Genomic DNA, 19,869 nt, shown 5'->3' with positions numbered 1-19,869 from the left:
CGCAGTGCGCCCAATCCTGCAGATAAAGTCCACCAGCCAAAAGAGTTGTGCTGTCACTGTCTTCATTGCAAAAGTTATGTTGTAAATGAAACCTCGATCACAGCCCCCTCTCCCTATTAACAAATATATATTTTATTCTCATGTGTACTCAGTCCTATGCTGTGCCTGATTCTGAACACTTAGGAAGAGTTGGTTATAAAAGAAGTAATGGGAGTATTAGGATAAAACCACCATTTTACCCAGAGGCTTCGAAACAACCAGGGGAGAAAAGCTGACAGGAAGTGTTCTCACCCTGCCCTTCTGCCGCATTTTCTTCTCTTGTCACAGGAAGATCCACAACACCTGGAAATGAGGCAGCACATCCCCTAAGATCTGGGTGGAGAAGATGAACAACTCAAGCTCCTGGCAGGACATGGGCTACCCAGCAGGCCTCTGACAAGGTGTTGGCCCTCAGGGCCCTTTCTCTTTCCTGTCTCAGGAACTCCAACATGACCAGAAAGATCTTCACGAACACCAGGGAGCGGTGGAGGCAGCAGAACGTCAACAGTGCCTTTGCCAAGCTGAGGAAGCTCATCCCCACTCACCCTCCAGATAAGAAGCTGAGCAAAAATGAAACACTTCGCCTGGCCATGAGGTACATCAACTTCCTGGTGAAGGTCTTGGGAGAGCAGAGCCTACAGCAAACAGGAGTGGCCGCTCCAGGAAACATTCTGGGCCTCTTCCCCCAAGGACCCCACCTGCCAGACAGGACTCTCCTTGGTGACTACCAGGTTCCATCACCCGGCTCAAGCCACCACATTCCGTAATAGTGGGGCTCTGGCTGTTGTGACCCTAGGCAGCACTGGTTCAGAAGTCACTAGCTGTCAACAGCCTTTTTGCAAGTACCAGAGTCAGCATGGTGAATAATTTGTGAGGCATGAACTCAAGCTTCATAGGAGGTGTCTCATGGTCAGCTGCAGAATGCTAAAAGGAGGCCAAAAGGGAGGTGGTCACACATCCCCTTCCCTGGGGGCTTCAGGCAGAGCAGCCTGTATCTGTTGATTTTATAAATCCAGGTTCCTGCATAAGATGTTGTTTTTGGGGGAAAAAAGACCCTTAGACTAAAAACTGGTTTGAAAATCACTGCTTTATGTAATATGTTTTCAGTTGTAAGAAGAGCTTCCTCATAATGGATCGCAGATGGATGAGTAGAAAATGCTGCCCTCTGAACATATTTTAAAGTTTGTTCTGAAAAATGAGGCGTATCTGATCAAGAGTAAACAGCATAAGACAAATGAAAAGATAGCCCTTGCAGAAAGCAGCCTGGAGACTTGTGGGGAATCTGTGGATAAAAGACCCTTCTGACGCGTGAGGACCGCAAGAAGGCAGCAGATGCGTGCAGGAGAGCTCTGCATCCTCTGTCTCTATGGAAATGTGAGGTGTCCTTTGCACTGGACCACGAGTATATGCGTTATCACTAAAGCCAAATGGTAGATTCTACCTATGAGAGGAAAGGACATGATAATTTGTGAGAGCTCATGGTTTTCTTATGAAAAGAATTCAACTAAAATAGTTTTCCTAATCCTTTAGCTTCACATGTCAGGTATTGAAAACTTTTAATTCAGCATGAGTTCTTGATGATTTAAGACCTGTGAAATTCAAATAGAATGATGAAAATCTAAATATTACCATTTAACAGCTCATTTAACAGAGAGCTTAACAAAAGATTTAGAGTAGACAATAGGAGTGTAATACCAGACTCTAATGAATTGAGGGATGTGTGACTTGTTTTCCCCGCTGAGGAGCATTAGCTCAGTTTTACACTTGGAGGGGTGGTGCCCACAAAAGAATGAACGACGTGGATCTGGCAGAACTCACAACCATATGCCACCATGATGACGCTTGGATTCAAAAATGAATCCCATAGTTAAGCCCAGAATACAAATAATGTCATTTGATTGTCTCTGGAATGTTTTATTTTCCCAAAATTATTGACAGAACATTGGTTTTAAAACCTGAACTATAGGTAGGAAATTGATGGGTTTGAGATTATGTATATACAATAGAGGAATTTAAATTTTCTGCCCACTCTAGAAAGAAGAGATTCAATTTATGAAAGGCTGAAATGAACCTCTTTGGTTTGGTGATCAGAAGAAATGTGGATGAGGCATCCTCAAAATCTCATTCTCAAAACAGCAAGTTCATAATGTCATTAAACTCTACACAGCATTCACACTTACGGCACAATGCATTTATTAAAACAATGCATTTAGGACTTCCCTGGTGGTCCAGAAGTTAAGACTCTGCACTTCCAGTGCAAGGGGTGTGGGATTCCTGGTCAGGGTACTAAGATCCCACATGCCGTGTTAGTTAATTCAGTCACTCAGTAATGTCTGATTCTTTGTGACCCCATGGACTGCAGCACGCTAGGCTTCTCTATCCATCTGTAACTCTCAGAGCTTACTCAAACTCATGTCCATCAAGTAGGTGATGCCATCCAACCATCTCATCCTGTGTCATCCCCTTCTCCTCCTGCTCTCAATTTTTCCCACCATCAGAGTCTTTTCCAATGAGTCACTTCTTCGCATCAGGTGGATTGGAGCATCAAAGTATTGGAGCTTCAACTGAAGCATCAGTCCTTCCAATGAATATTCAGGACTGATTTCCTTTAGGATTGACTGCTTGGATCTCCTTGAAGTCCAAGAGACTCTCAAGAGTCTTCTCCAACACCACAGTTCAAAAGCATCAGTTCTTTGGCACTCAGCTTTCTTTATAGCCCAACTCTCACATCCATACATGACTACTGGAAAAACCATAACTTTGACTAGACAGACCTTTGTTGGCAAAGTAATGTCTCTGCTTTTTAATATGCTGTCCAGGTTGGTCATAGCTTTTCTTCCAAGGAGCAAGCATCTTTTCATTTCATGGCTGCAGTCACCATCTGCAGTGATTTTGGAGCCCGAGAAAATGAAAAAAAAAAAAAAAAAAAGCATGCTGTGTAGCATGGACAAAAAATAAAAATAAATAATGAGAATAATAAAATAATTTTTTTAAAAAAGAAACAATGCATTCTTGTGTGTAGGTCCTTTCTTTAAACTGCATTCAATAAACATCACCACACACCCAGAGTAGTCCAGGCAAACACAGAAACCAGGGGATTCCCCCAAATTTGCATTTCTTTCTCATGAGCTTTTATTGTTCTCATGAGCTTATGTGGACTTAAATTTGTCCCCAGACTACCACGTGATATCACATCTCAAAACTCTGGTGACAGTTGTCAATTGAGTAATACTGCTTATTCTCTCATCTGGCATTAAATCACATTAACACTTTTGACAGTATTTTTGTATTGTGCTGTGCATCAGTCATATCCGACTCTTTATAATCCCATGGACCATAGCCCATCAGGTTTCTCTGTCCATGGGGTTTTACCAGCAAAAATACTGGAGTGCATTGCTATGTCCTCCTCCAGGGGATCTTCCCAGCCCAGGGATTGAACCTGGGTCTGTCTCCTGCATTGCCAGTGGATTCTTTACCACTGAGCCACTAGTAGCTTCATTTGAACTGTAGCCGAGGAAGGCACAGGAGACCTTTTTGTGTGAACATAGGATTTTACTGCTCTTCTCACAATGAGTGCACTTCTCTGCTGTTGGGGCCTTGTCTGCTGTGCTCAGGGGGCCTTTCCACTGAAATGTAACTGAGTGCCGCTGAAAAGTCATGAGGAGATTGAGTATCATTAAATTAAATGAGGGGAACAGTTTTTTAAAGAAACTCTATGATAAGTGAATAAACATTTAATGTATTACTTAATATAATTCATCTCAAATTATTCTTTTTGCAAGTTGAGTCTTAGGCTGTCAAGTTGTATTAGGTTAAAGTGACTGTCAAAAGGAATTGTAGGTACCTGTGTATCAGAAGCTTGGCAAGGTACACATGAGACTGGAAGCTAATTCTAAAATCACTCCACAGCTTTCCTTGGTGTCCTATATTTACAGCTGACTGGAGTAGTAAGAATTTATGGTTCAAATGAATTATAGTTCACTGATGGTACATCTCTTTATGGATCATTTGAACCCAACAGAAAAATTTAGACCAATTATATCACCTGTGCTTCCCTATTACTTGTTCTGCTATGGACACCACTGGAAGCTTCCAGAAACCAGGTATAACAGGTCCTTCTATTTATATAGATCATTAGATTGGCTTGTTCTACTCCTCACTTTACAGAGGAGAAAACAGTCCAGAGAGTTTTGAAGTAACTTTCTAGTGGTCACACGGACAGTTAGTGGAAACCCAGAACATAGTGCAAGATCTCCTACCCAGCATCCAGTCTATTCAGCCATGAAGGATTTTAGGATTGGAAATGGACAAGCATCTTATTACTAGGCTCATCTCTTTGCAATACTGTTCGGTGATCTTCTTCATATGCCTTTTAATTGAAATTGAATCAATGTGCTTTATAGAATGGGATTAGAGGTACCAACCAAGGATTTTATTTGTTGATGTTTTGAGAGTTTTTAATCATCGATTCTAATTTGCTATTTAACTATTAATTTATTGAAAATAAATTATTTAAGAAAAGAAATTGTTATTTTTTTTCCTTTTTAGAAAATATTTCACAAATTTACTAAGCATACCCTCCAATCTCTCCATTCTCACAACGAGTGTCCTGGCTTTGAACCTCACTCCTTCTGTTATCTCTATTCTAAAAAAATATAGCATTCCCTGATTAGTGCCTCCTTTTCCTTCACTTTCACACAGCTTCCTAATTGTCCTTCTCAAATCACAACTACAGTCATCCCCAGCTATCAAACCTTCAGTGTCTTGTCCACCAGACAGATACTGTATCCCAGCAAACCAGGCCCTCTGTAGACTGGCTCAGCATACCCTTCTTTTCACAATTGCCTGAATGTATCAGACATGCTAAGGAAACTGCTTCACTTGATGGTCCCCAAACACTCTCCACTCTTTGATACCTCCAGCTTTACTCTTGTGAGTCTCTCTGCTTGCACTAAATTCCATTTTCTAAAATCCTTCGTGACTGATCTTAGATACCACTCTTTCAGGAAGCTTGACTCATCTTAAACACCATCTTACATGAAGTCCTCCTAGATTTCCACCACTCAATATAATCTCTTCTTTTGTAGAATACTCTTATTGCTTCAAGACCCTTGCTTCCTCTTCCCTGTATTACAGACATCTTGTGTATATTCTGTCCCCAGCAACAAGATCTCCTTGAGGGCAGTGACAATTTATAACACTGAATCCTCACAACAACCCTGCCAGTGACTCTACTTTCAAAATGAGAAAACTAGATCAAGACTGGGTCCATTAAGAATACTTCTCTAGCCTCTCTTAAAAGATAACATTGAAATGTAACTTGAAGGAATTCACTGGCAGTCCAGTGGTTAGTACTTAGCTTTTCACTGAGTAATGGCCTGGGTACCATTCCTGGTCGGAGAACTAAGATCCCACAAGCCTCACTGTGCAACTAAAAAAAAAAGAAAGAAAATGATGCAACTTTGCATCTTGAACAAGCTGAATTTCCCTGAGAAATCCAAAGTCTAAAGCTCTTTTTAAAAGTTTGTTTCTCAGAATTTCCATTCAACAAGGCCTTCGCAGCACCTGCCTGATGAGGTTTCACCACCTAAGAATGGCTTGAGATGACCCAAACATATGTAAGTTATACACAACCGGCTTTGTCCTTAAGAGGCTAAAGGATGAAAGGAGCCAGGAGAATGGACAGCTTAACTCCTGACCCATAGGCCAAAGGTTAGCTGAAAGTCACATCCTTAAATAAAAAGGTCAAAGATAAGGAAGGAATCTAAGAGCTCAATGGCAATGCAAAGTGGGGGATTTAAAGTGGCAGGTGCTAGGAAGGAATGCCAAGGGGAGAGTGTGGCTAAAGGATTATAGGAAGCCAGGGTGTGGCCTCCTAAACACAGTTTCCCTTCTGTGACTGTTAGAGCTTACTATAAACTGGGAAACTTTCTGTTCTATTTTCTTTTTGTTGCTAATGACCTATCACTAGCATTAAAATCACTAGGTTTAAAATTTTTTTCTAGATTTTAAAAAGCACTAGATTTTTACATAAACCTTAGTTAGGTTTGTAATCTATCAAATAATATTTAAGAATTTAATTTCGAGAGCTCAAGGGGGTAGTTGAACTAGGCAAGCTGTAGAATTGCCTTTTCTGGATAATTTTAAAACTCAGCATTATCCAATATGTTCATACGCTTGAACCTAAGTAACTCTCCTTCTAGGAAGCTATCATAAAGAAGTAATCAGAATTATGGTCAAAGGATTATCTGTGTGGGTATCTATTTCAGAGTTATTTACAATGTAAGTAAAAATAAAATAAATTTATAACAGTAAGAGTCAGAGCCAAGATTTGCTGAACATATTTGTCTACAATATGCTAGGTACTGTGACAAGAGCTTCTAGCATATCAGCTCACCTAATCTTCATGACAATTTATACAATTTATATTGTTACTGTAATATCAATTATATGTTTTGTTCTTATTTCACAGATGACAAAACTGAAATTCAGGAGATGATGATTTTTTAAAGGATGAATTTTTTAAGTTTTTATTTTATATTGGAGTATAGTTGATTAATAATGTTGTATTAGCAATGGAATATTACTTGGGTATAAAAAGGAACACATTTGAGTCAATGTGTTGACACAATGAGTCAACCTCTAATGAGGTTGGTGAACCTAGAGCCTACTATACAGAGTGAAGTAAATCAGAAAGAGAAAGACAAATACCATATATTAGTGCATATATATGAATCTATAAAGTTGGTACTGAATAGCCTACTTGCAGGGCAGCAAAGGAGATGCAGACATAAAGAACAGACCTTTGGTCATAGTGGGGGACAGAGAGGAGATGACTTGAGAGAATAGTATTGAAACATATACATTACCATATGTAAAATAGATAGCCAGTAGGAATTTGCTGTATGATGCAGGGAACCCAAAGCCAGTGCTATGACAACCTAGAGGGGTAGGATAGGGAGGGAGATTTCAGAGGGAGGGGACATGTGTATGCCCGTGGCTGATTCATGTTGATATGTGGCATAAACCATCACAATATTGTAATTATCCTCTGATCAAAAATAAAAGTTAAATAATGTGTTATTTTCAGGTGTACAACAAAGTGATTGTTATACATGTATCTATTCTTTTTCAAATTCTTTCCCCACTTAGGTTTTACACACTATTGAGCAGAGTTCCTATGCTTATACAGTAGATCCTTGTTGGTTATTTATTTTTTTTTTTTGCTGCACCACATGACATGTGGACCTTCCCTGACCAGAGATCTTGTGCTCTTTACATCGAAAGTGTGGAGTCTTAACCACTGGCCCACCAGGAAAGTCTTAGCTATCTATTTTAAACATAGCAGTTTGCATATGTCAATCCCAAATTCCCAATCTATCCCTCTCCACAACCCTTCTCCCCTGGTAACCATAAATTAGTTCTCTAAGTCTGTGAGCCTGTTTCTGTTTTGTAAGTAAGTTCATTTGTATGATTTTTTTTTAGATTCCCTATATAAGCAACTCCACATGATATTGGTCTTTCTCATCTGACTTACTTCACTTAGTATGATAACCTCCAAATCCATCTATGTTGCTGCAAATGGCATTATTTCATTCTTTTTAATGGCTGAGTAATATTCCATCATATGTATTACCACATCTTTATTCATTCATCTGTGGATGGACATATAGATTGCTTCCATGTCTTGGCTATTGTATACAGTGCTGCAGTGAACACTGGGGTGCATATATCCTTTCAAACCATGTTTTTCTCTAGGTATGTGCCTAGGAGTGGGATTGCTGGATCATATGGTAGTTCTATTTTTAGTTTCTTAAAGAACATCCATGATGTTCTCTATAGTGGCTGTACAAATTTACATTCCCACCAATAATGTAGGAGGATTTTCTTTTCTGCACACCATCTCTAGCTTTTGTAGACTTTTTGATGATGGCCATTCTGACTGGTGTGAGTGACATCTCATTATAGTTTTGAATTGCATTTCTCTAATAATTAGCCATGTTAAGCATATTTTCATGTGTCTCTTGGCCATCTGTATGTCTTCTTTGGAGAAATGTCTTTTTAGGTCCTCTGACCATTTTTTGATTGGGTTGTTTGTTTTTTGAATATTGAGCTGCATGAGCTCTTTGTAAATTTTGGAGATTAATCTCTTATCAGTCACAATGTTTGCAAATATTTTCTCCCATTCTGTGGGTTACCTTTTCATTTTTTATGGTTTCCTTTGCTGTGCAGAAGCTTTTGAGCTTAATTTGGTCCCATTTGTTTATTTTTGTTTTTATTTCCATTACTCTAGGAGATGGCTAAGAAAAGATATTGCTGCAATTTATGTCAAAGGGTGTTCTGTCTATGTGTTCCTCTAGGAATTTTATAGTATCCAGTCTTACCTTTAGGTCTTTAATTCATTTTAAGGTTATTTTTGTGTATGGTGTTAAAGGATGTTCTAATTTCATTTTTTTTTTTTTTACATGTGGCTGTCCAGTGTTTCCAGGACCGTTTATTGAAGAGACTGTCTTTTCTTCATTGTATAGTTTTGCCCTCTTTGTTGTAGATTAATTGACCATAGGTTTGACTATTGCCAAACCTATGTGGATAGTGAGAGCACCTTTTATAAGGATACCTCACACTGCTGCCTTTTCTGCCACCCCATTATTCTATGTAAGAGGATGTGTGAAATGCAACTGTTTCAGCCCACCGCCCAAGGGATACAGTGCCTGTCAGAGCTCATGAGCTTCTCAGGCCTTACTCCATCTACTTTTCACCTCTTTTCTCTGAATATCAGGCCTCCAGATCTCCAGATCACACTTAAGGTATTTCACATGTTCACTTTGGCTTCTGGCAAATAGAAATTCTTTCCTTACCTGCCTTCCTAGACTAAATTTCTTCCCTAGCCTCCAAAGCCTCTGAAAACAGCCTCCCACTGTCTTCCTTGTTCCTCTCTGAGAGGCTGTATGACTCTAGGCTCCAGGAGAAAGGATGCTTCACCATAGAAATGGAGGATAGACATACTGGTGAAAAAGAGAGGAGATAAAGCAGAGGAGAGACAGTTATTTGGACTAGAAAACTGCACTGTGTTTGGCTATCAGGATACATCTACCTGGACACACGACATAAGAGAACTGAAGATGGCAGCTTGCAGGTGGAGATGGGAAATATAAATGCCTTGAGGAAGGGTTATTCATATTAGTTACGTGTTTGCTATGTGCCAGACGTTTTATAAACGGCATCTTCAATACTTCTAACTACCATTTAGTGGAGGTATTTGCTTTAATTTACAGTCAGGGCGATTGTGGCTTTGAAGAGTCTAGGAGACCAACTTAAGATTCATGCAATGAGCAAGCAGCAAGACAAGGCTCTGAATCTATATCTGCCTTTCAGCACAGGCCAAATCTCTCTGTGTTCTTCTACCTTGAAGAATAGAAACCTCGTATGGTTTCTAAGTGGACTTGGGTTTCTAAGTGGACTTCCCTGGTGGCTCAGATGGTAAAGAATCTGCCAGCAATGCTGGAGACCCTGGTTTGATCCTTGGGTCAGGAAGATCCCCTGGAGAAGGGAATGGCTACCCAGTTCAGTATTCTTGCCTGGAGAACTCCATGGATAGAGGAACCTGGTAGGCTATAGTCCATGGGGTTGCAAAGAGTCAGACATGACTGAGCAACTAACACACACACAGGAAGTAAGGCTCACTGCCTTACTTACAGGTAGGCAATGATTGAAATGATTTTTTTTTTAAGTACAGAGTAATTTGATTGGTAATTTGGGTTTTCTATCCACAAGAATTCTTTGATAGAATAAATTATCCAAAGGAAATGGTGGAGGTTCTGTTCCTATTATGTTCTCCAGTGCATGAAAGTGAAAAGTAAAAGTGAAGTTGCTCAGTAGTGTCCGACTCTTAGCGGCCCAATGGACTGTATGTAGCCTACCAGGCTCCTCCGTCCATGGGATTTCCCAGGCAAAAGTACTGGAGTGGGGTGCCATTGCCTTCTCTGTTATGTTGTTGAACACCACTTTAAATTATTTTGAACACCACTGCAGAAGATGTATCAACAGAAATGAGCCTCCTCTATCTGGCCTTTGATGTTCACGTTGTAAGTCAGATTTAAACGAGGTTTCCTTTTACTCTCATAGAGTTGGACACATTCAGATGTTCTCTTAGCATCATGTAAACTGGTGCAGAGGGTCAATCTTCCTAGTGAGTACAGGGATGTCGTCTCAGGACTCTTTCATCTTTAAGGGTAAAAAAATCTTTCTTCCAAGTGGGAAGGGTAGAAGAAATCACCTCTTGGAAATTCAAAATTTATCACACACATAGATTAGGGTCCTTCTTATTTTTCAAAATAATGAAAATTTCATTTATACTCATAAACTGTCTATAGCCAAGAAAGGAACACTCAGTCAAAAAAAATTCCCTGGCTTCCCCTATTTTAACAGTTTTGATAGCTGAGTTTTCCTCTTGTGGTTTCTAAGCACATATCACCCACAATCCTAAAACAACTACCATCACCCAGCTTTTTTGTTTGTTTTCTTTTCCGGAAATAAAGGAAAAATACAGAAGTCCAATTCAGCAAGTACTGAAATCAAACATCCACTGAACTTTGTTCCCAACAAGTAAACCCCTTATCAGTCTCTTGCAGAGATTCTAAAATGCTTATCTCGATAGACCCGATTATGGGGCTGACCCACTCTCAATGCTGAGTAGGAATCAAATGGGCATTCTCTTCTGTCAGCAAGCCCCGCTTTGCGATCCAGATAAATCAATTAATGGGATGCAGAGCCGCTGTCCTGCCTTTTTCTTCCCCATACTTACCTCCCCCAGCTCCCTCGGACTTCTCAGTTCCCCGTTTAATACCATCTAAGAGTCCTTATTTACAAGAGGGCTTGTGCAGGTGCAAGCTTTCAGGCCAGCAGCCCAGGAACAATTGTCCCCTCTGCCCTTCCAGCTCCAGGCTCCCCTCTTTGTGAGGCACTTTTCTTTTCTCTGTTTTTCAGACGGAAAAAAATGCCCCTCAGCAGCTCATCTAATCGGATTATGCTAATTTGTACTTCATGAACCTAAACAGCATAACTAGATCTGCAGAGAGCTAGGGCCAGGAAGAGAGGGACAACGACTTTGTCAGTAAACCTACCCCCCAAAAGTGCCAAAAGAAAGTACATCGTGTGTTCATTCACACAAAGCTGCTAGTCCAGGAAGCCCACCGAGCTCTTGACAACTGAGAGTGCCCAGTAGCCGGCTGTGTTCAAAATAGAAAAAGCAAGACAGCACAGTGAAGGCACAATGAGGACCAAAATGACAAGGCTGTTTGCCCCTGTTGTAAAGTAAGTTTCCTCTTCTTCCTTCCCAACTCACTCACATTTACCCTCTTGGCAACTCAATATATAAGGTTAGAAGCTGAAGCCAGGTGGTGCAATTCAACAGACATTTATTGGCACCTACTACCTCTGAAGGATGACTTTCTTCCTTGGGTTGGGAGGTGCAAAAGTGTCTACCACTTAACTCTTGCCTTCAAAATGTGCGCTCTGGTAGAGAAAGATACTCTAGGTATGGAAATTAGAAAACACTTCAATGAGGCAATTGCTATTCCTGTATTTGTTCTCTGTCTTGTGTTTGCTGACTCCGCTAGGGGCATCTTCCAGAATCTTCCACACCTGATTTTAAAAATAATTTATGTTCATTTAAAGCTTTATGTTTATTCAAAATATAGAAGTATATAATTTAATCTTCATAATGGACAGTAAGATCAACAAAACTGGTATTTTCAAGCCCATTTTCAAGTGTCAAAACTGCAACTTAAGACATGTTAAAGGAGTCAATCCAAGGAGAATCCTCCAGTTAATAATTTGAGGTTCTGAGTCCAAATCCAGTGTGCTCCCTGCCCCCAACCCCTGCGTGCTGTCTCATATTGATTTCACACTGCTTCACATGCTACCTCAAGTTGACTTACATTCTATAAGACTGTACACAAAACATTAACTTTTATACCAATGGCTTCAAAAAAGCTTCACATATTGTGAAATTGGAAAAGCCAATTTGAATTTTCATATAGGTAAGTGAAATTGTTCTAGAATAATCTAGACAAGGGTTTTCAATTAACTTCAGCTCATTTTTAGCCCTTAACTTTCCTGCCACTGTTCTATATTTATACCATTCACTTTCCTCCTTTCTTGGTCAAGACATAGTCAAATGCTGCCTGAATTGGTCTCTTCTACCAATTTAGGAGCCTGACCCTTTCACACATCAGGTTCTTGCTGCCCTAGGTGGTTAGAACTCAGCCCTCGTGCTTATTAGTTTCTAAACCGGTTACACTCTTGGTGATGAAGTCCCAGCTGTTGCAGCTATATTCTCTGGAGATTGCCACATACCTGTCTCTATCACAACTTTCTCTTATTTCAAAGCCCTCATTACCTCTGGGGTCTCACACTGAGTTCTGGTATCTGATCTGAGAGATGCTTATAATTCACATCCATTTACAGAGTTGAAAACATCTAGTGTCCTGAAATTAATGAATGATTGAGGTTTTCTCAGTTCACATGCTCATTTCACCACACCTCCCTCTCCATCACCCCTAAAGTAGCTTAAATATGCAGCAGTAATGTTTCCATCAAGAGAAGAAAAGCAAAGCATGTTTCATCTCTGCTGTCCCTTTCTCCCACCTTCTGTCCCCTCTCTTTGCTGTTTTTAATACCTAAAAATTTATTCTTATACTCTTATAGCCTCAGATCCTCATTAGGATGGAATGTGAAAATTTCAGGTGTGTTTATTTTTTTTTTTCCTTACAGAAACAGTTTTTTAGTTTTTAATGAATTTGTAAACAAAAAAGCTCCCAGTTCAAAATAAAAACAAAATCCCAGATCATATAGATGTTTACAGTGATTACATTTATCTAAGCAACATACATACATGTTCAGTTGTAAGATGTTAAATAAATTTCTGTGACAAATATGCATTTTTTTTTAATACCAAGACCATTATAGAGTTAATGCAGAGTCCTAAGGATAAACTAGTAGTCACTAAGTTTTTCTTAAAGTCTTCACTTTAGATGCTGTTATTTCTAGCACAGGTAAGCAGGCAGAGTCTTTCATGTGCTTAAACACTGGAATCTTTGGTTGCTACCCTATCAGCTGGCTTGCAAACAAGAAGCCAACCATTTTAAGAATGTTTTAAGTGAACAACTTGCAAACCCCATGGATGGATAAACCCTGCTGCTGCTGCTGCTGCTAAGTCGCTTCAGTCGTGTCCGACTCTGTACGACCCCATAGATGGTAGCCCACCAGGCTCCCCCGTCCCTGGGATTCTCCAGGCAAGAACACTGGAGTGGGTTGCCATTTCCTTCTCCAATGCAAGAAAATGAAAAGTGAAAATGAAGTCGCTCAGTCGTGTCCGACTCTTCGCGACCCCATGGACTATAGCCTACCAGGCTCCTCCATCCATGGGATTTTCCAGGCAAGAGTACTGGAGTGGGGTGCCATTGCCTTCTCCTAAGAATGCACAATTATGAGCATTTACAACCATCACAACTGTGGCTGAAGACTGTTCATGCTGTTCTTCTGAAATGAGGTCTCAAAGCATTATAGTTCAAAATAAAAGATTTTAACAAAAAATTGGCATATGCACAATTTCTCCACCAATTTGTGTGTGTCAACCATTTAGTGAACTTTTCCACTTGAAAAAATGCAATAGAAAACTGACACCATGTTTCACTATCTCAGTTAATATTCACAATTACAGCAGCTACAACTCAGGACACAGCATCCATCACCAATGCTGCCCAGAGCCAGTTTATACTGAAATTAAGTTCTTTACACCAAGTAAATGGTTGTCCACAACCACTGGCTAGTGTACATATGAACTAAAATTTCTAGATTTGGGGAGAAACAAATGCTGCTCCGATCATCTGCTCTGCTTCTTCTGTTCCTTGACTCATGCTTAGAAACCTGTGGGGGTTTGGGCCTGCTGACCCTGCCCACTTGAAGAGGCTGCCTGCTGGGCTGCTTTCTGCTTTAACATTGTCCAATCAAATGTGTAGTCATATTGGTGATTCAGAGTCCTGAAAAGAATGCGGAATAGGTGCCTCTGGGGCTTCCTCAAAGCGCAGCCCACGACAATAGTTTAAGTACATGGCAAATTCTGCAGGAAATCCCTTACATAAAACTTCAACAGGTGTGGACATCTTCTTTTCGCTAATTTTTTCATATTTTTGCTTTTTTGTTGCAGCCTTTAGTCCTTGCCATGGCAGGCTGGTTCTATTAAAATACATCAAAACATATCCCAATGATTCCATGTCATCTCGGCGACTTTGTTCAATACCAAGATGTGCACTGATGCTAGCATACCGAGCAGTGCCAGTGAGATTTTTATCTTCTCTGTATGGTATGTGTTGCCTTGTCCTGTTGTCTCTGTACTTTTTGGCCAAACCAAAATCAATAAGGAATAACTTATTACAGTGACGCCCAATACCCATTAGGAAGTTATCTGGTTTAATGTCTCTGTGTATAAAATTCTTTGTATGCACATATTCAATTCTACCCATCATCTGGTCAGCTAACATAAGTACAGTTTTCATTGTGAACCTTCTTGAACAGAAATTGAAGAGGTCTTCAAGGCTGGGTCCAAGAAGATCCATAACTAGCACGTTATAGTCTTTTTCCTGACCATACCACCCTATGTGGGGGATGCCAACCTCACCTTGAAGAATCTTACAGAGTTTGCTCTCGTACAGCAACTGGGGATGCCTGGCCTTCTGGGATTCTAGCTTCACTGCCACCTCCTCGCCGTTGGTGATGTTGATCGCCAAATACATGTCCCCGAAGGAGCCAGACCTGATCTTCCGTACCAGTTTGTATTTGCCTCCGACAATGAATTCGGCCTTGGAGCCGCTGCTGCTCCCCATCCTGAGAGACGAAGATGGAGGCTGGGGCTAAGCCCCGACACCTCTAAGGGGAGGATGGAGGCCTCTAGGGCTCGACCACGGAAAGGCTGTGGAGAGCGGCAGGAAACAGAAAACGATGGCTCTTTTTCGGCGTTACAGGGCCCAGAATCGGCCAAGGGGAACCTGATCACCGCTGCTGTCAGGTTTTTTGGCCAGGCCGCAGATTGTTGAAGGAGTTCTCGTGGTTACCAGGCTGAGCCACTTGTTTCTGGCGGCCACCGCTGTCCCGCTTTCCCGGCGACGCCGAGGGCTGGAAAAGGAGAGCGGTGAAGCTAGGGCGGCGATACCGCTGCCACCACTGCCGCCGGTCCCGCACGGAGGGACCCCTGTCGCTCCGGCGACGCCGCCATCTTGTTACTCCGGCTCCAACCCCAGGTGTGTTTAAATAAACCATTTCTTGCCACAAAAATGTTATTCTTACTCAATTTACAATTTATTTAAGATAGATTTTTTTTGCCTGAAAATTTTCCACCAGTATTTTTGAATAAATTTCCTTATACAGTTGAATATTATAGGCCAATTTCAGACTTCCTTTTGCTACTAGTTTAATAGCCAGCAATCTAAACAATAATGAATATGTAAACGTATTAACGTTGGCGTTAATTTAGCTGCAAATGGCCTTTTTTCACCACGATTGGATTTTTCTTTTGACTTGTAAAATGCTTTATTGCTAAAAAAAAAAATTAACTGTCATCTGCACCTTCAGTGAGTTGTGACATAGAAGATCAGTGATCACAGGTCAGCATAACAAATATACAATAATGCAAAAATGTGAAATATTGCAATTACCAAAAGGTGACACAAAGATCTGAAGTGAGCAGATGCTGTTGGAAAAATGGTGCTGATAGACTTGCTGGATACAGGTTACCACTAACATTCAATTTTTAAAAAACAACATTTGCAAAGGATGGTAAAGCAAAGCATGACAAAACCAGGTATTCCTGCATTCCTTTTCTTCCTCAGTCAGTCAGTTCAGTCACTCATTCATGTCTCTTTGTGACCCCATGGACTGCAGCACACCAGGCTTCCCTGTCCATCACCAACTCCCGGAACTCCCTCATGTCCATTGAGTCGGTGATGCTATCCAACCATCTCATCCTCTGTCGTCCCTTTCTCCTGCTGCCTTTAATCCTTCCCAGCATCAGGGTCTTTTCTAATGAGTCAGTTCTTCGCCTCAGGTGGCCAAAGTATTGGTGTTTCAGCTTCAGCATCAGTCCTTCCAATGAACACCCAGGACTGATCTTTAGGATTGACTGCTTGGATCTCCTTGAAGTCCAAGGGACTCTCAAGAGTCTTCTCCAAGACAACCGTTCAAAGGCATCAATTCTTCAGCACTCAGCTTTCTTTATAGTCCAACTCTAACATCCATACATGACCACTGGAAAAACCATAGCTTTGACTAGACAGACCTTTGTCGGCAAAGTAATGTCTCTGCTTTTTAATATGCTGTCTAGGTTGGTCATAGCTTTTCTTCCAAGGAGCAAGCATCTTTTAATTTCATGGCTGCAGTCACCATTTGCAGTGATTTTGGAGCCTCAAAATATAAACTCTGTCAATGTTTCCATTGTTTCCCCATCTATTTGCCATGAAGTGATGGGAACAGATGCCATGATCTTTGTTTTCTGAATATTGAGTCTCAAGCCAACTTTTTCACTCTCCTCTTTCACTTTCATCAAGAGGCTCTTTAGTTCTGCTTCACTTTCTGCCATAAGGGTGGTGTCATCTGCATATCTGAAGTTATTGATATTCTCCTGGCAATCTTCATTCCAGCCTGTGCTTCATCCAGCCCAGCATTTCGCATGATGTACTCTGCATATAAGTTAAATAAGAGGGTGACAGTATACAGCCTTGATGTACCCCTTTCCCTCTTTGGAACCAATCTATTGTTCCGTGTCCAGTTCTAACTGTTGCTTCCTGACCTGCATACAGATTTCTCAAGAGGCAGGTCAGGTGTTCTGGAATTCCCATCTCTTTAAGAATTTTCCAGAGTTTGTTGTGGTCCCCACAGTCAAAGGCTTTGGTGTAGTCAATAAAGCAGAGGTAGAGGTTTTTCTGGAACTCTCTTGCTTTTTCAATGACCCAACAGATGTTGGCAATTTGATCTCTGGTTCCTCTGCCTTTTCTAAATCCAGCTTGAACATCTGGAAGTTCATGGTTCACATACTGTTGAACATACATTCACATACTGTTGAACATACAAGACCAGGAGCTAACTGTGGCTCAGAACTCCTTATTGCAAAATTCAGACTTAAATTGAAGAAAATAGGGAAAACCAATAACTTCCCTGGTGGCTCAGACAGTAAAAACGTCTGTTTACAATGTGGGAGACCCGGCTTCGATCCCTGGGTCGGGAAGAATCGCTGGAGAAGGAAATGGCAATCCACTCCAGTACTATTGCCTGGAAAATCCCATGGACAGAGGAGCCTGGTAGGCTACAGTCCATGGGGTCGCAAAGAGTAAGACATGACTGAGTTACTTCACTTACTTACTTAGGGAAAACCAGTAGACCATTCAGGTATGACCTAAATCAAATCTCTTACGATTATACAGTGGAAGTGACAAATTGATTCAAGGGATTAGGTAGGCAGAGTACCTGAAGAACTATGGACAGAGGTTCGTCAAATTGTACAGGAGGCAGTGATCAAGACCATACCTAAGAAAAAGAAATGCAAAAAGGCAGAATGGTTGTCTGAGAAGCCTTACAAATAGCTGAGAAAAGAAGAGGCTAAAGGCAAAAGAGAAAAGGAAAGATTTCCCATTTGAATGCAGAGTTCCAAAGAATAGCAAGGAGACATAAGAAAGCTTTCCTCAGTGATCAACACAAAGAAATAGAGGAAAACAACAGAATGGGAAAGACCAGAGATCTCTTCAAGAAAATTAGAGATACCAAGGGAACGTTTCATGCAAAGATGGGTTCAATAAAGGACAGACATGGTATGGACCTAACAGAAGCAGAAGATATTAAGAAGAGGTGGCAAGAATACACAGAAGAACTATACAAAAAAGATCATCATGACCCAGATAATCATGATGGTGTGATCACTCACCTAGAGCCAGATATCCTGGAATGGGAAGTCAAGTGAGCCTTAGGAAGCATCACTATGAACAAAGCTAGTGGGGTGATGGAATTCCAGTTGAGCTTTTAATCTTTGGTATTCTGTTAATTTTGTAATTATGTATGTCAGCATAGGTTTTCATTTATGGTATAATTCTGGTTGGAATTTTCAAATCTGGGTCCTCTCCCACCCCCCTACATCCACTCATTCACCATTTTTTATTTTTTGTTCATTTTGAACTCTTACTAGATGTATGTTGGACTCCCTATATTGATTTTTTTTTACAGCTTTTCTCTTGTCTTTTTACCTTTTCTTATATTTTCTTTTTTTCAAATTTATTTTTTAATTGAAGGATAATTGCTTTATAGAATTTTGTTGTTTTCTGTCAAACCTCAACATGAAGCCCTATTGGATTTTTACTGCTCCATTCTTTCACCAAATTCTTTCATCAAATTCTTATAATGTACTAAGGACTAGAGGTTAGGTTTGATGTGTGTTGAAGTCTTGGGACTTTGCGAAGGTGACTGCCTTGACTTCATTCAAATCAAGTACTACAGACACAGCTTTGTTAAAAAAATGACTTCTTTATGAAAATTGTAGCAATAATAGATTTTTTTAACCTAGAAGATTAAAAAACTTGGCTAAGATTAAGAAAACTTGTTGAATAGAAAATGCTTAAAGTTAGACATTCATAAGATGTACTAATAGAAAACCATTACTGAATTCATGCTGGCAGTTTTTCCCGTATGTTTTGTGTAGATCTCGGGATTTCTTAAAGCCAGACTCCAGCAAATCTCTGAATGTGGAAGACTGTGAATGAGCCTCTCCTCTCCAGTTAAACAGCAGGGGATGTACTGTCTAAGAGGTGCTAGTGCAAAAACGGGAAAGGAGTTATATATCAGGTTAGAATACACAGGATACCAAAGCAAAATCCAGATATCTCTGAGTGTTTTTGCCTAGGATCAGTTTCTAAGGTCACAATGGAAATTCCCAAATGCAAATGCAACATAAAAATCAAAGTCCACTGTCACATCTGGGATTAAAGCCAGAGAAAGTTAACTGATAGGGAAGATCAGAGGAATAACCACCAAGAAAGTAGACAGGAGGTTCTAGTCCTTGTCCCTCCACACAGAAACGACAATTTAACAACCATCCATGAATACCTTCGTTAGAGCTCTGGAATCGAGTGCGAGGTCACAGCATCCCATTCTATTTTCTATTCAGAGACAATAGAAAAGATACAATGAAAAGGTAAGAAGAACAGATTCATTCTGTGCATGCCACCCTTCCCCAGGCTGGCACAGCACAATACTAAAAGAGATCCCTTTCAGTTGATCGTCCACCATGGGGGAAGGAGAGGGCAAAGTGAGAGCCTGACTTCCCCTGCCTTTCAGACTGCAACTTGGGAGGCCCTTTTCTGTCACGCTTCACCCAAAACCCTGAGAGAATTGATAAGGCTAGATCTCTGGGAAGTCGCTAAGAACAAAGACAAGGGGTGCACAGATCTCAGCTGCTGCCTTGCAACACCCAGTAGCAAGCAGACCACTCTTGATCCCTGGGACCAGGTCCATCTGCCTGAGGACCCCCAGTCAGCCCATGAAGAATCTCTGACTGGGCTAACTGGTGGAGGGCTTTCGCTCCACCTTGTCAGGGCTTTACCTGACAAGCCCTCCCTGACAAGTCTATAGAAACTGGAAAAAGATGACAGGTTCTTCAAATGTGCAAACACCAGTGGAAGGCTACAAGGATCATGAACAAATACCACCAAGGGAACAGAATCAAGCTCCAATAACTGACCCTAAAGAAATGGAGAGCTATGAACTGCCTGACAAAGAATTCAAAACAATCAT

General features: G+C 40.7%; 1 protein-coding gene and 1 pseudogene across 1 annotated transcript; one reads left to right on the top strand and one right to left on the bottom strand.

The window, feature by feature from the left end:
• Positions 1–337: 337 nt before the first annotated feature.
• On the top strand, positions 338–2,804 carry TAL2 (TAL bHLH transcription factor 2). The gene has a single exon (XM_070376081.1). The coding sequence runs from the start codon at positions 489–491 to the stop codon at positions 804–806; it is 318 nt and encodes a 105-aa protein (XP_070232182.1). The 5' UTR covers positions 338–488; the 3' UTR covers positions 807–2,804.
• Positions 2,805–13,543: 10,739 nt separating this feature from the next.
• LOC102273802 (casein kinase I pseudogene) lies at positions 13,544–15,252 on the bottom strand (annotated as a pseudogene).
• Positions 15,253–19,869: the final 4,617 nt, after the last annotated feature.

This window comes from Bos mutus, chromosome 8 (genome assembly GCF_027580195.1).
Source record: "Bos mutus isolate GX-2022 chromosome 8, NWIPB_WYAK_1.1, whole genome shotgun sequence".
Taxonomy (NCBI): domain Eukaryota; kingdom Metazoa; phylum Chordata; class Mammalia; order Artiodactyla; family Bovidae; genus Bos; species Bos mutus.
The sequence above is the reverse complement of the archived record's forward strand: the minus strand, read 5'-3'. Positions and strand labels throughout refer to the sequence as shown.